Raw genomic sequence first — 16,821 nt, forward strand, 5'->3', positions numbered from 1 at the left:
ATGTATTTCAGAACATCTACGAAATGCAGGGACTCCACATCCATCCATGCATGCAGGGGAGGGCTGGATCGGCCTATTGGGAAAAGCAGAGCCAATGGCCAAGTCAAAATGGCATAGGGGATGGAAGAGGCAAAACCAGGACCGACTCTTCGTACTCCTCTGGACAGGACTATCGCTGTTCAAAAAGAAATAAATAAATACGTGAATACCCACCTGGGTTTCTTAATAATTTATTATTCTTGCCTTTCAGTGCACACAAGGGGTTACCACAAGCTCCATGTCATGTCCTTCTACCCCATTGCACCCAAGACTGGCAGGAACTGCACGTCCATTCATTTTATATAAATATAAATATATCGATGCCCACATTATCCATTAGCCAAGATGAGGGACAACAAAAACATATATAATAACTCAACAAACAAACTGCACAAGGAGAAAACCTGCAATAAACTATCCCACTCTACACAATGCGGGCAAAACCAGGACTGGCGTAGCTCATCTCCGCTGACCTGGAGCTTCTTGGCTGCCCACATGACTACGAAGGGAAATGGAAAACTGCACGCCTTGCGTTCTGCAGGCGGGGCGGCATTTTTCTCTGTAACTGTATTTTTTTGCAGCAATTTTCTCTCTGGAAAGCTTTACCATTTGGGAGAAATTTTTCCTAACCTGCCGTGCGGCAAGTTAGATTTGCACTTTTGCACGTGTGCCCCTTGCAGTGAATTTGCACTCTGGAAATCTGCTAAAGTGCATGCGTATTTTGTCTCTATTATGGCTGTGGGTGGCAGAACAGGCCTAGAGCAATGCATGTGCATTTGAAAATACAACGGCACACGTGTTTTAGCCTCTTTTTAATTCATATAAAAGTGTACACACTGTAAAGGCTCACACCTGCAGTGAAGGGTGACATTTCCACCCTAGGGGCTCTAGTTAGCTAAGTTCTTAGTTACCCAGCTAGATGCCTTTTGAAAACTATTTCCTAGGTGCATCAGATTGGGCGTCAGCCACACGTATCCTAAAGCTGAACAGACATCAGCAAGACTGCTACCCAGCTATGAAGAGACAGGCAGGCTTTTTAGACCTCAGTCAAGAAAATGCCGGAAAGATGTTACAGGAAACAAGTACAGTCAAACCCTAGGAAGGCCCTAACAGGGCTCAAGCTCATTTAGTATATTATAGTCATTATCTCTGGTTCAAGTTCCTGTTGGTCCGATACCTAGTCATGCAGCCTGCATGGAATCCAGTTTGTCCCAGAACCGTTATGCCTATTTTTTTTGCAATTTTCCCAGTGATTCTGGTGGCCACCAAAAGTGGTCAGAGCCTGGAAATGTGTGCTTGGCTGCTGTCTGTCTGGTGATGACTTTCTTTTGCAACCTGTTGGCTGGAGAGGCGACACAAACCCATGAAGGCGTTACACGTGTGCAGCCTTCGCAGGCACTTTTTGCAGGAGTGCTGGACGGCAGAGGAGGAGAAGTAGAAGATCAGAGGGTCCAAGCTGGCATTGAAGGTACTTAACAGTAAGGCCCTGTCTCTCCAGTTGAGATTTCGCTGCTGGATGTATCCCACCAGATGGGAGATATTGTACGGTGCAAAGCAGATGATGAAAACTCCGAGGGTGGCCAGAACCAGCCCCACAGCTCTCTGCTTCTTCTCCCGGTGGATGTGGGGCGAGGAGATGAGGATTCGCACAAAGCTGCAATAGCAGAAGGAGGTTACCAGGAACGGGATGCAGAAAAGTGTGATGCCAAGTTCCAGGCGGAAGGGAAGGAGGATGTCCAGTTGGTCTTGCGTGAAGTTAGCGTAGCAGAGGGACCTCTGGCTGGAGTTCTCCTCATGCCGGTACTCTGTGATGTAGACAATACTGCAGTGAGCGAAAGAACAGAGCCACAGGAAGCAACTAATAGCCATGACATAGCCAGGTTTCCGGTACATCTTATAGTGGATAGGGAAAGCCACGCCTAGATATCGCTCCACACTGACCGCAGTCAAAAAAAGAGTGCTGGAGTATATGGTACTGAAGTAGAAGAGACCACTCAGCGGGCAGAGGAAGGAGGGCAAGGGCCAGTGTCCCTCCAAGATCTCAGCCACTTTGAAGGGCAAGAAGGCCAGGAAAGACAGATCAGAGATAGTCAGGTTGAGAAGGAGAATGGCATTGGGAGTGGGCTTTGATCTCAGCTTTTGTATCAATGCATGGAGCGCCAACAGGTTGCTTGGGAAGCCAGTGAGGATAGTGGTGATATAGATGACCAGGTACAGCATCTTATACTCTGGATTGGAAACCATACTGGATTCATTTCCCCTAGAAAGAAGAACAAAAAAAAGACCCAGTTATTGAGAATTAGGGTTCAGGAGGCAGAAATCTCATTATGACTTGTACATCATCTTTCTCAACCTACAGCGTCAATAATGAATTAGAGTTTGTGATTTAGACTTATTCCGTTATAATTAGTAAGGCATGTGAGAATGATGCCATCACATCTTATGGAGGTGAATAACAGAGAGAAAAGATAAGCGGCTGATACCACTGAAGTCTATGAAGGTGCCTTTGTGTTATTTTAAGTTGCTCACACGTTCCTAAGGCGTTCTTCAGTGTAGCCTATTGATACACTGACATCTTCCAGACTCGTGCGCTCTGGCTGCAGGAGGGTAAGGATGTTGAGATGTTCCTGTTCTCTCTCTGTGATGGATGAGTCCAGGCCTATGCCTTAGCTACGTTCTTCCATGTGCTGCCTTGTTTATACCAGCGCTTGATTCATGCCTGAGTTTATCTTTCATTTCTGGGTCTTTTCCACCTACAGCAAAATCCTCTCTCCCTTCCTCCTCCTTACTGTGGCTCTTTCTCTGGTGGTGGGATCCAGTCCTGAAGGGAACATGAAGTCTTAGTAGCCATAAGTGGGAGGAGAGCAGAGCAAGCAATGTCAAAGTCCAATCCTTTTAAGGAATTCCAGGCCCTTTGACCCAGTCCTGGATTTGAAACTTCCTTCTCTAAGCATTCTGGGATTTGTAGCCCTGTTTTAGCCATTCAGATGGAAGGATTACAAATCCCAGAGTACAGGGGCTAGGCATAAGACCAGGACTAGCCCAGAGTATCCCTGATGGCTTGAAGCTGGCTGAGATGTCTGCCCAATGTAAGCTAGCTCTAAGTTATCAGGAACAAACTGAGCCAATCTGGGTTATATTCCCAGTGAATCTATGGACTTGTAGTTGTTTTGGGGTTTTTTTGTGTCCCCAAGATATGCAGCAGCTACAAGCCCCTAGATGTAATGGGGGTAAATCCAGGGCTAGTTCCACCTATGCATATGATGCCTTGGAGCCATCTGATTACCTTGCCTCAAAGGTCACTGGGCCAGATGCACTAAAAGGTTTTATCCGTTTCTGCCCCTCTGAGCACAGAGTCCTGTCCAAGCGGTGTAGACTGGAACCTGCTATTTAGATTTCGGATGTTGCTGTAGCATATCAGGGGAGTGTTATGGCTACAGCTGATACAACACAGTCACTGTAGCTGCTGCTAAACTCTCGAAGCCGCCTCTAAGATAGCAATTGCCTGCAGTGCTTGGAAAGGAAGGCAAGCAGTCAGAAACCATTAACCAAGGCAGCCCATAGGAAAACCACATTGTCGTGTCCAGAGCAATTACTTTTCACTTTCTCAATGGGCCCTGCCGGCAAGATGAGTAATGTGCTCTCTGAAAATCAGGGGAAAATGTGCGATTCTGAGTAAATGTGCCAGCAAAAAATTATTTATAGATAATTCAGAAGGTGTGTGTGAAACTAACCAAATCATTCAAATCCATCCCGTGCCTTGTAGCATCCTGGGCTTCATTTCATCTGGCAGCAGATGCTTCTGTTTAAAGGTTTTGTAAATGTCATCCCATCATCATGAATTTAAATGAGTCATGGGTGACACTGCGGCCCAGTAACACTGATACATGGGATGCAGGAAGACATCCGAAGAGTGACCGGAGACTTTTAATAAGGGGGGGGGCAGAATATTAGCATAAACTCTCCGTTTAGTGGAGCCTGTGCCAGTCGATGCCACTCAGCAATGAGTAAGGGTGATAAAAGATGACGTATGTAGGGTTGCCAACTGACTCCAGATTTTCAGAGCCGGTTGATCCAGTCCTGGTTTTACCCTATTGCAAGCTGGGACTTTTTCTGATTTACCTATTGCATTCCTTAAGAAAATCAAGATTATAAATAGCTGCATGCAGAGGAGTAAAACCAGGACTGGATCAACCGGTCCTGAAAATCTGCAGCCAGTTGGCAACCCTGTAAAAAGTGCCTTTTTCTCTCAAGTTCAGAAAATGTATTATTGGTTTTTTTCATATCAAAACCATATAGAGAGAAAATGGATGTGAACAAAGCAGACATAACAAGAACATTGTACACTGCTCAAGCAATAAAACTGCTCCAACAGTTGCAATGATAGAGAAACAGCCCATTTTAAACTCTTCTGCTTCTTATTTACGTGACTGGTATACTAAGCTGCATCATTTGTATGTGTTCCCTGCTTGTGTAATGGAGGAGAGCTAGGGATAAATAATAGAGCAATTAATTTCCTTTCCGCTGAAGACAGACATTGTATATTATGGCATTGCATTTCCAAAGCGCTATCACTATGCCATTTGGTTTGGATTTTTTTCACATGCAACCAACCCTTTTCCCGAAAGGCAGCACCCTGGAGTCTGAACCCATTCAGCTAAGGGGACTGCGCCCCCACATCAGGATCACAAAACCAGCGGTTGCTCCTTTTATCATCTCTGTATGGACTTCATACAGGCTCTGTAGGTGATACAATGCAGGGACTCTTTCAGTGATGCAGGCAGGGAAGCGCTCAAGGATTTATCATGGATAGTTTCCCAACTTGTAACCTATTGCCTTCCTCTCGCCAGATCCCTAAGGCGTGCAGCACGCCCATCAGCAAAGTAGTTATAAAGTCCAGCTGCTGCCTTAATCTAAATCTTAAACTTAAGACTGCTTTTCAGAACAATCTCTGGGTGGTAACCGTTTCTAATACTGAAAGCCAGGTAACTTTTAAAATCTTCGAAGCTTATTACTTTCCCAGCCCACACACACACACTGCCTCATATGCACCACATACCTTTTTGTGGCCAAAGATAGGACTCCTCTACCTATGGAACTGGCCTTGTGCTATCAGTGAAAAGAGGTGAGCTAAATATAAGTAAATAAATAGTATCATAGGAACACAGCAAATGACGTCAGATGAAGACCAAAATGGCCCATTCAGTTGGTGTTGCAAGATGGGTAGGGATGGGCATTGTTTTCCTTGCTAGGCTGCTGACGTCCTAGCCAGGAGGAAATGCTTTTTGTAATGTTTGGGTGCTTAATTGGAACGTGAGGAGGCAGTCAAGCCTTCCGTTGAGGTTTTTTGTTTCTTATGAGGCGCTGCACAGGTTTTGGGGATAATTTTCAAAAGGATTTATTCGCTCAAAACTGGACTTTCCACGTGTAAATGCAGGTTACACCTGTAAGGGGGCTTTTGAAATCTGCTACACTATTTGCCATTGAATTGCCCATAGATTTTACACACGCGAGTGCACTCTGCAGGCTAATTTTAAAACGAGCATGCATGTGCCCATACACGCACATATCAGCACACGAGTGGAGATACCCTGCAATTTGAAATCATGTATGAACTTACGTACGTTAAGTATGCAAGTGCATGCATTATAAGAGGTTACTCGAACAAATCTGCTTTGCATAACTTCTATAGGACTTTGCCAGCTTTAATGTGTGTATGTAAGTGGATTTTAAAATATGCTCATGCAATTAATCCACCAGTTTAAGAATATAAGAAATGCCATATTGGGTCAAACCAAGGGTCCATCAAGCCCAGCATCCACTGTTTCCAACAGTGGCCAATCCAAGTCACAAGTACCTGGCAAATACTCAATCATTAAATAAATCTCAAGCTACTATGCTTATTAATTAATAGCAGCGTATGGATTTTTACTCTAGGAGCTTATCCAAACCTTTTTTAAACCCACTTACACTAACTACTGTAACCACATCCTCTGGCAATGAATTCCAGAGCTTAACTATGCACTGAGTAAAACATTTTTCTTCAATTTGTTTTAAATGAGCTACTTGCTAACTTCATGGAGTGCCCCCTAGTCCTTCTATTATCTGAGAGAGTAAATAACCAATTTACATTAACCTGTTCAAGTCCTTTCATGATTTTGTAGACCTCTATCATATCCCCCCCCCCCTCAGTTGTTTCTTCTCCAAACTAAACATCCCTAACTTCTTTAGCCTTTCCTCACAGGGGGGCCATTCCATCCCCCTTATCGTTTTGGTTGCCCAGCCAATCTCAAGGTCATCCAGATCCCTCTGGTTCTTCATCTTGCATGCCCCTCCAGTTGGCCAGGACTCCCTCACCCTGTCCTGTAAGCCTTAAAACATGAGATCTTCCAGCTTCTTTCTCCTCAGGAGCGGCAGCAAAGTTACACAGCAAACAAGCTGCCGAGTGCTGTAGCTTCTGGTTTTAAAGTAAGGCGTGGCCTGTGTAAGAGTTGACTCCGCCCTGGAATGCCCGTGCCCCGCCCCTTTCTGCTCCTTTATTGTTTGCTTGCGCACGTGCATACGCGCACGTAAATTGTGACTTTAAAATCTGTGGTGCTCACGCGCAGCCCACATTCTCGCGTACATGGGCATTTTTGCACCAGCAATGAAACCACCCCCTAAGCTCGTAACTGAGCTTCTGAAAATTGCTAGGATAGTGAGTTCCTCCGAAGTGGAAAAGGTTAACAGTGTTCTCTAATTCAGGGATTACAATATGGCCCAGCGGAAAGGCGTTTGTATATGGTGCTGGCTGCCCAGCATATGCTGAGTACTCTTTTCCTAGTCAGGGCTATGGGTTCATCCAGTTAGATGTACATTTTCTGAGTAATTTGTATCAATTCCCTCCCACGGATGAGATAAGGAATGAAAAGTGCAGAATGAATGGATATTAACTTTAGGATTTCCTAGCCAACATGAGAAAATGATAACAGAAGGCCGTGGCTAGATATCTGCCTTGTGAGAGAGGCGAGCGATCATTGGCTTGTTGACCTCTCGCTGTTTATTTCTCATGGCTCTTGAGTCATTAGCATGAAAACCGGGCCCTCCTTTAGCTGCTGGCGGAGTAAGTTCTCCTTTCACGCCACTCAGAATATTTGGTTGATGCCTTGAGCCTCCCATTCGAGCTGAGGCCTGGGGCCTATGGGATCCCTCCTGCGACCTCTCCAGCTGCTTCCAGCGAGAGGAGACAACTCTCCTTTCCCCTCCTGGAGCCCTGGCTGCCTCTTCCTTGCTTCCTGCACCAATGACTCCTGCCGGCGATTCATGGCATCGCCTTTATCGATGTGGATCACTGATGCACCCTTTAGGGGACAGACCCTCACTATCACCCAAAATAACTTGTAAACCTATGAAAAGGCCACGTCGGCCTTACATTTCTATTTCTGATTTAATAATGTTATATAATAGCATAATTATGTGAAGTAAAGCAAGAATCTAAGGCGAAGGCCTGAGTTTAAAGTGGAGAAATTATAGGGGCTCCTGGGCTCCCCGCTAAGGTTATTGCCCTTAGTACCGGAACGGCAACGGTCCATTTCATGTCTAAGGCACCCCTTTTGAGCATTCAGGGATTAGAGTGAGCTAACCTAAGGCAACTGAAGCCCCTGCAGGAGAAAGAGAGTGTTGTTAGAGGCTTTTGGGAGAAGGATGGGTTAGGATCTTTTCCAGAGAAGAGAAAGAGAAGGTTAACCTTCCAGCTCGAAGTCTCCAGAGGTTTTCTAGAACACCCAAACAGCAATTTGCTGTAAATCTGCTGGTAATGGGGAGTTTTGATTACCTGAGGATAGAAAGATGTAGGTGTGCTTACTGTTCCATGAGGCCACGTTACCTCATATGGTAGTCTGCTAAGTCATCACCGACATGGAAGCGTTGACCTTAGGGAGTTCTAAAAGCTCCAACATAGCTCTACCAACCCGTAAGCCCGAGTCCGAAGTGTCCCACTCCTGAACGACCAAGTTCTTCACCAACTTGTGAAAGGGACAAGCTTTTGCTGGTCCATGCACATCATCCAACATGGAATCCACCCCCTCCAGGTCGGACTCCTCCTAAGATACTTTGATGCCCAGCTCTTGAAGCGCCGGTGGATCAAAGGCCAGAATTCTTTTCTTTGGAAAAGGCATTCTCCCTTGGGATCATCCCCCTCGGCCACTGGAATCTCATCGGGTTCCTCGGCTGGGCCTGCTGCACCTGGCTTCTGGTCTGTACTGGGGAAATCTTCCTTAGTGGCATCTGGGCCATCTGAGTTCTCATTGTCCTCCTCAGTTCCATGTGTCTGAGATGAAAGACTTCGTGCCCAGCAAACGCTCTTCGAATGGCTCCTTCTGACTGCACGGGGTTCTTCACGGGTCGAGTATCACCCCTGCATCAAAACCTGGGATCTAGCATTCCCTTCTCCTGCTCTTTCTGCTAAAAATGCCTTATGCATAAGTAAAATAAACTCCATGGAGAAAGCCCGGGATCCTTCTGAATCCCTCTCCAAGGGCAAATCCTCCACATCCAAGTCTCCCCTGTCCAGGAGAAAATCTTCAAAGTTTTCAATATCAAAACCTCCCATGGTCCTCCCCAATGCAGTTGCCCACGGGAGACAGTCACGGTGCAGATCTCCTGCCCTCCCCCACCGATGCTGACGGCCCTGCCACAGATCCTAATATGTTCCTGTGTTGCCGCGAAGCCTGGACACCTGCGAGACAGTTGTCGGCTTAGCGGAAGCAGTAGCAGAGGAAATAGACCCCCCCCCCCCAAGTGCCCTCTCTGCCTGTGACACAGCCTGAACACAGCCCTGCCCAATTCAGAACTTGATCCCCCACAGGCATGGCAGGCCTTGCCGCGTGCCATCACCACGTGACTGGAGCGCACATCGCTTTCTCGCTGCACTGCATGCACCCGAGGGAAGCGGTGAACAGCCTTGACCTGTCCTGCACACTCAGTTAGTAAAGGTTGCTGCTAAAATTAAGCCCTAGCCTAGCTGCTGAGATAAGAAATCACAAAGCACTCTCTCCTGATCTTTGCTTTTTTTTTTTAAAATAATTTTATAAAAACCACAGCAACCTAGCCCTGGCCATAGGCAAGTAAAAAGGATACTTCCTTGCATCTCCGGGCTGATAGTGTTGAGCTGCTAGTGAGTTGCCACATGGGGGATGTCCACCCCACCGACTTTAGGAGCAAGCCACCAAAAAAAGGATCACTAACCCCCTGCTCATCCACCTCAAAGCAGGGAGGATAGTGCCACCAGGACCTCACAACCCCCCTGGGAGGATCCAGGAATCTTCTATTCATTCTTTTTCTTTCTTTTTTTTAAATCTCTCCAGACTGCAGGTTTTACCATCTACCATCTGCTGGAGACAGAGAAAGACTGAAGGACTGCAGGTGCCACTCTAGGTTATGTAGCAGTGTCAGTGAAAATTCCTCTGTCTCCATCTGCTGGCAGGGAGGCAAAACCCAGGAGTCTGGACTAGGCCGGGTATGAACAGGAAGGAGGGTTTTGACTAACCTGAAAACTCAGAAAGATGTAGGCATTCTTATTGTTCCATGAGCTCACTTTTACTCATCTTCCTTCATCCAATCTTCCATATAGTTGCATTGGAGAAAGTGCAGAGAAGGGTGACCAAAATGATAAGGGACATGGAACGGCTGCCCTGTGAGGAAAGGCTGAAGAGGTTAGGGCTGTTCATCTTGGAGAAGAGATGACTGAGGGAGGATATGATAGAGGTCGACAAAATCAAAGTCACAGGCTGAGGAAACCAGGAGTATGACATCACCATCATAAAGTCAGATGTTAAAAATAACCCTTTACTGGAGTATTGATGCAGATGAATAAAATCAGTAGAGTGCACAGTGAAAAGTAGCACAATCCATACAGAAAAACAAAAGGCAATATACACAATCAAAAAGCTACAGTCACTGCACAATCTCCATATACTGGGGGAGTTTTCTTCATCCACTAGCTCTGAGGTACTTAAATGAGATGGGACCCTCCCTCGGCTCTTCTCTTTTTAGGACCTACTTTCTGGTGTGCAAATACCTGAGGTCCAATAGCTAAACTGGAACACTCTCCTGAACAAATAAGCTGGGAACGGAGATCTCCCAGTCCAACCATTCTTACTCCAACCAGAAATCTGCTTTGCAAACCTTAAGGCAACTCTTCAGTGAAATACAGGGAGTTTGGGACGAACTTCCCTTTCACTACGTTTTGCCTCTCTTGATTCTCTCAATCTCAGGCTCCTCTTTCAGCCACCTTCCCAGGATAAAAACATAAGATATGCCATACTGGGCCAGACCAAGGGTCCATCAAGCCTAGTATGCTGTTTCCAACCAAGACTAATCCAAGTCACAAGTACCTGGCAAGTACTCAAACATTAGATAGATCACAAGCTACTATTGTTTATTAATTAATAGCAGTTTATGGATTTATCCTCTAGGAACTTATCCAAACCTTTTTTAAACCCAGCTACACTAACTGCTGTAAACCACATCCTCTGGCAATGGATTCCAGAGCTTAACTATGCGACGAGTGAAAAAGACACGATAAAGTTCCAAGTGCCATTTGCCTTTTTGCAGGGTTTTCAGGTTGGCACCGCAGCAGTGCCTATAAATATAATATTCATATTGTAAGTGATATTGTTACCTCAGAAGACTGTTGTTATAAAGGCATCATTTTTAATTGTGTGTGGGGAGAGCATAACGGGGGTAGGGATGGGGCTTAAGAGTCCCCCAGAGCACTTAATACCTTGCACTGGCTTTGGGCTTTGCTGTCCAAACATTTGCTAGAGTCTCCCAACTTGTGGTGTCATGTTGAGTGCAATGGGCAAGGGTGCAGTTTTTTCACTTGGCCACGGGTGGCACATTGCGTGGCTACGGCTCTGAGTTTGTGAGTGAGATGATCCGCAGACAGCCCAATCAACCCGATAAATGACTCAAAGCTCTGGCGTTTCGAGTTCCCGCTTCCCAGGGGTTGGGTAAACCTGGTCCATGGCCCCAGTGAGACTGTGAAAGTCCAGACACGGAGAGTTAAGAACATAAGAAAATGCCATACTGGGTCAGACCAAGGGTCCATCAAGCCCAGCATCCTGTTTCCAACAGTGGCCAATCCAGGCCACAAGAACCTGGCAAGTACCCAAAAACTAAGTCTATTCCATGTAACCATTGCTAATGGCAGTGCCTATTCTCTAAGTGAACTTAATTAATAGCAGGTAATGGACTTCTCCTCCAAGAACTTATCCAATCCTTTTTTAAACACAGCTACACTAACTGCACTAACCACATCCTCTGGCAACAAATTCCAGAGTTTAATTGTGCATTGAGTAAAAAAGAACTTTCTCCGATTAGTTTTAAATGTGCCCCATGCTAACTTCATGGAGTGCCCCCTAGTCCTTCTATTATCTGAGAGAGTAAATAACCGATTCACACCTACCCGTTCTAGACCTCTCATGATTTTAAACACCTTTATCATATCCCCCCTCAGTCGTCTCTTCTCCAAGCTGAAAAGTCCTAACCTCTTTAGTCTTTCCTCATAGGGAAGCTGTTCCATTCCCCTTATCATTTTGGTAGCCCTTCTCTGTACCTTCTCCATCACAATTATATCTTTTTTGAGATGTGGCGACCAGAATTGTACACAGTATTCAAGGTGCGGTCTCACCATGTTCATTTTAAGGCCTGGCGAAGATGCCCCTGAAAAATGGCAGGAGGGAGAGGAAGGGTCGCTCCCGCCCGCCTTCCAAACACCCGCGCTCCCCCGAGCAGACGGAGGGGGAAGGTGGAATGCATGGCCCCGTCACAGCAGCAGGCGAGCAAGCCAGCTCCAAGCCATTCTCATTCCATGTCCGCCTTGACTGACATTCCCATATGCCAAGATTCACCGGGACACCGAGAGGAAGGCTTTCAGAAATGAAATCAGCCGCCATGCATCCCAAAACGTTGAGGCAAATGTGCTTCATCCAGCAGAGCCTCACAGAGTGGAGACGTGGGATATGAAGAGAAATTCAGAGGGGTGGAAACAGAGAGCCGCTGAGCAGAATATATCTACACATCTGTGGCAGCCGAAGATAAACTGGAAAGAGGAGCAATAAAGGAAGGAGAATGCATTTCCACCTCCATTCTGGGCACCTTGCCAGCAGGAGAGACAGAGAGAGAGAAGGGGGCGATGAGAATTTGAGGAACAGCCCTGATTATACTGAAAAGCCAATTGCGCTGTTCGCCTAATGGAGCTGCTGAGACAATTCCCTTTCAATGTTCTGTAGCTCTGGGCTGCTCGGAGCCCGGGACCTACAGCCTCTTGGGCCTTTATCTTTTCTCCGGCTGGAGAGGAGGTTTCCGCTTGGTTTTCTTGTGGTTCTGGGCCTGGCAGACTTCCGTTAGCAGCTCCTGCTAGGGATGGGGCAGCCCTTTCCTGGCCTTGTCTCCTCTCTTCTTAGCAATACGTTTCTTGCTGAAGGTTTCCTATTAAAAGCGCCTGGAGCCCCTGCTGGCCTCCCCCTCTCGGCAGCTGGGGCCTGGCCTCTTGCGCGAGCCCAAGGCACTGATCCCAGTCTTGCCGCGTTCTTGATCAGTTATGTCTGTTAGCATTGCAGCAGGAAACAATTTGTGGTAGGGTTGGAAAGGCCATTATTGAACTTCATGTCGTGGCTGATCGAAGTTTCCTTCTTTCTCAGGAAGCGGTTTATAGAATACTTAAGGTCACCCAATGCAATTTCCGTGGGTAAAAGGCTTTTCACGAGCCTGTCAGAAAATTGCCCAGCCTCAATCTGTGTTGCAAGACAGGTGGACGTTTTAGCCACAGTGAGAGGAGGCCACGGGTAAAAAGTACTCATGGAAGTCACAACAGTGTGGGCAGCGGAAAAATTGCCTCCAGGATAGAAGAAGCTGGTAGAGTGGGTGTGCTATTTACTGTACTGCGTTTCTTGCAGGAGTCGCATCTGGATCAGCCAAGCTATAGATAGTAATCGGAAGGCATCTCGGGTGAAGAGGAGGTAGGCGAGGGTCTGTCTTTCTGTAGGCACCATTACTGGTTCAAGGGAAGCTATTCTCTAAAGAGCGACTTCAGTGGTTAATGTATTATGCACATGGATAAGAGAGGAAGGCTGATCATTTGTCTGTGAAGCAGCAGATTTGCCATTTTATGAAGACAGCTCAAGATGGTTCGACCTTGCCTCCAATATTCTTTAGGATTGTGGTACAAGCCCTGGTTCTTAGCCACTTAGATTATTGCAGTACACTGTATATTGGGCTTTCAGATAGGTTGCTGCATACAGAATTCAGCTGCCCGAGTTATAACGGGGATCTCAAAAGGAGGTCGTATATCCCCGGTTCTTAGAGAGTGAACACCGGCTCCCAGTTAAGGGGAGAGGCAGATTCAGGTTGCTAACTATTGTTTTTAAACCTACGCATAATCTTTTCCCTTGTATATTACAAGACTTTATTGTGTGTTATGCTCCTGCGCGCGCACTGAGATCCGAGGAATTCGCAATTGTTAGATGTTCCCCCCAGTTAAAAAAAACGCAAACTGTTCAAAACCAGAGAGTGTGCTTTCTCTGTGGGCCGCACCAAACTTCCAGCACAAGCGAGACAGTTACAGGACTTTAAAGTTTTTAGAAAGGCATCGAAGGCAGTATTTGGGTGAAGTGGGATGACTCATTTAAAAATGTTTATAGCGACAATAAATGTTGGCGTTGTTCTTAACTTGTTTATATAGGTTTGTTTTTAGTTGTTTTATGATTGTTATATTGTGATCCCTGCCAGACGTTTTTATGGAGCTCACGGAATAAAGGCATTTAAAATAAGTAAATAAAATAAATAAAACAGATGTTGAGGTTGATGGGCTTAATTTGAAGGCGACTGGCCTGGAAGAGAGTTGTCCCACTTCTTTTCTGATTTAAAAAAGCAAAAGAGCAGGAGCGTCCTTCTCCAGCCCCGCAGGGAACCAGACGGAAGGGTTGGGCCTGGAGCAGACCGAACTGCTCCCGAACCCTCTGGGCAAGGTGAATGCCAGTGGGCAAGGAACAGCAGGGGGGGTTTAAGCACCTAGTGAGGGCTGCAGATGGAGGACCACTGGGATAAGGAGGAAGAAGAGTGTGTTTGTGTTTGGGAGGGGGAATTCATACCTGGCCCTGGCCACGCTCCCTCATCCAGGCCACACCTGGCACTGGCCCAGCTCCCCCCACCCCCCCTTCCTTTTTGTCTATTTATTTATTTATTTAATTTAAAGATTTTTTATATACAAATTAAGCCCTGCTAATGTCTATGCACCAAATAAGCAACAAATCCAGTTTTCTGCAGAGGTCCTAGAATCCTGGATTTTCCATAAACTTCTGTTGTGACGGGTGGTGACTTTTAATTGCCCTCTCCACCCAGTGGTTGATAGAAATGCTTTCTTTTCCTGCAGGAAAGAAAGGGTCAGTAAGCATTTCAGAGGCATGATAAAGACTATTCATTTTATGAATATCTGGGAATCATGAATGCCAGCCACCTGGCCAACAACTGTTGCTCAGAGATGCATGAGAACATAAGAAATTGCCCTGCTGGGTCAGACCAAGGGTCCATCAAGCCCAGCATCCTGTTTCCAAAAGAGGCCAATCCAGGCCACAAGAACCTGGCAAGTACCCAAACACTAAGAAGATCCCATGCTACTGATGCAATTAATAGCAGTGGCTATTCTCTAACTAAAATTAATTAATAGCCATTAATGGACTTCTCCTCCAAGAACTTATCCAAACCTTTTTTGAACCCAGCTACACTAACTGCACTAACCACATCCTCTGGCAACAAATTCCAGAGCTTTATTGTGCGTTGAGTGCATGGCACATACCCTCAGATAGATCTGTTTCCGACTTGCTCCTACTTCCTACCCAGAGCTGGGCGGTATAGCGTCGGATGCATTGTATGATGTGTGATCAGAGAGAGAAAGAGAAGCTTCATCTTTCATTCATTTTACAGGAGCTGGGCTGTTAATCATGCTTTCCTGAAAGATGAACGGTTTTGGTGCAAATTTAAAGAAAGATAACTCAAGACTGTTTGGAATTAAGTGAGAAGGGGGAGGCTCTGCACTTACCATGTAGGAGAGCTGTTGTTAGGGGTAGGATTATTTTCTAGGGTACGCATCTTAATTGGGGAAAGGAGGCAGGAAAAGGTGACTCTCCTGTCTGAGCTTCCTGTTTGGCCCTTACAAACAGAATGTAACAGGAGCGCTCTGCCAAGGGAAGTTTAGAGGGAGTTCATGGTGAGTGGTAAGGTTGCCCAACTCAGCCCCAGGTCAGCGGATAGGCTGCTTTGCCCCATTGCATGCATGGATCAGCCTGTTCAGGCGATCTGGGGTGAGTTTAGCAACCCAACACAAGAGGATTCCTTCCCCCCAACGATGAGTGTAAAGGGTGCTGGCACGAGACACTGGGAGGAGTTTATGGAGTTGGAGTCCTTGCTGAGAGTCGGGGAGGGCAGCGAGGAGCTGTGGGCCTAGCCTGGGGAGAAGGTTGTCTTTCTGTAGGCGGTAAAGGGTTCACGCATCAGAAGCCAGTGGAAAGATTTATCTTGGAGCAGCCGGTCTGCGAGTACTTTGAGAAAAACTGCAAGAAGAATTGTTAGTTTTAACTTCGGGTTAAGCAGAGGAAAAAAAAAATGTTTTGGGGGAGAAAATGTAAGGAGCCCAGTGATTTGAGGAGCTGTAAGCACGGGTGCACAAGAGGTTTGGAAGGCTTGGAAAGAACTGTAAATTCTTTTCTGAATTCTGCAGTGTGGGATCTTGTCTTTGCATTTTTTCTTGTATCGACTGGAATTTTGCTATATTTTCCAGTAAACTTTCTTCCTCTTTGGAACACAATTTCAGAGTGGACTGATTTATTTTGCATTTGGTCTGCGTGCACATACCTTGACAGGAATTAACCTCCTTCGTTAGCCAGGGTTTGCTGGGGACTGACTTCAGTCTCTCATGTTTTTCTGCTGATGCCCTTCTTAGTACCTGCATTGTGCCAAAGAAAGCCGCCTCCTGGACTTCATGGAGTGTAATTTTTACAGGCAACATACCAAGGTTGGGCTTGGAAATAATTCTTCATCAAGGCAGTGGACGCTCGATGTTTATTTATTAAAGGATTTATAGCCTGCACAATCTGATGCACTTGGTAACGAGTTTACATACACAATCTTTACATATAATCAAACAACAAATCAATGAAAACAGAACCCTACCAATTTACAAAATAAAAGCTGCTTCTACAAAAATAAAACAATATAAAATCAGCAGAACAATAAAAAGAAAGCAAATATTGTCATTGACAAATCAAAACCAGAAATAAAATAATATGACTAAGGCATCCTTCTGTTAAATGTCTGTTTATAGAGAATGTCCTTTACTTGCTTCTTGAAATTGCTACAGCATTGAGCCCGTGAGCCTGTCTCATGACTGCTATGGAGTCTGAGCTACAGTTTTATAAAGTAAGATCAATACCCTACTGGTTAGTGAAATTGAACAAAGTATACAAAATGTGGGACAACAATGCTATACGAATGAGCTCATTTTTAGCTCATAAATTCAGACAGAAACAAGAAGTCTATTTTGAGTGTTAAATATGAGGTGGGTATGGCACAAGTTGAGAGGGATCTCGTCCTGCTTATTGGGTTTTTACAATATTACTGTTACGGCTGCATTAAGCTTCCAAGAAGGCTGGGAAAAGCTGGATAGTGCAGCCATGGTTGCAAGTCAAGCATCAGAAGTGCAGCTACATTAGATGATCAAGAAGGCTTGGATAACCTAGATGGTTA

The 16,821-nt window shown here is 45.8% G+C and overlaps 2 protein-coding genes across 2 annotated transcripts in view; one reads left to right on the forward strand and one right to left on the reverse strand.

Moving 5' to 3' along the window:
* Positions 1 to 269: 269 nt before the first annotated feature.
* On the reverse strand, positions 270 to 9,628 carry LOC115082648 (free fatty acid receptor 2-like). Its single transcript, XM_029586851.1, has 2 exons — positions 9,566 to 9,628; positions 270 to 2,299 (listed from the first exon to the last, which is right to left on the reverse strand). The coding sequence occupies exon 2, from the start codon at positions 2,281 to 2,283 to the stop codon at positions 1,315 to 1,317; it is 969 nt and encodes a 322-aa protein (XP_029442711.1). The 5' UTR covers positions 2,284 to 2,299; positions 9,566 to 9,628; the 3' UTR covers positions 270 to 1,314.
* Positions 9,629 to 15,424: 5,796 nt separating this feature from the next.
* LOC115082647 (free fatty acid receptor 2-like) overlaps positions 15,425 to 16,821 on the forward strand; it is a 29,703-nt gene continuing 28,306 nt past the window's right edge. The window contains exon 1 of the mRNA XM_029586850.1: positions 15,425 to 15,513. Coding sequence (XP_029442710.1) covers positions 15,425 to 15,513 — 89 coding nt within the window. The remainder of the gene's footprint in view (positions 15,514 to 16,821) is intronic.

Source organism: Rhinatrema bivittatum, unplaced genomic scaffold, assembly GCF_901001135.1.
Source record: "Rhinatrema bivittatum unplaced genomic scaffold, aRhiBiv1.1, whole genome shotgun sequence".
Taxonomy (NCBI): Eukaryota; Metazoa; Chordata; class Amphibia; order Gymnophiona; family Rhinatrematidae; genus Rhinatrema; species Rhinatrema bivittatum.

Bases quoted from the DNA above. Each gene is read 5' to 3' on its own strand.
- LOC115082648 (XM_029586851.1), bottom strand. From the start codon at position 2,283: ATGGTTTCCAATCCAGAGTATAAGATGCTGTACCTGGTCATCTATATC.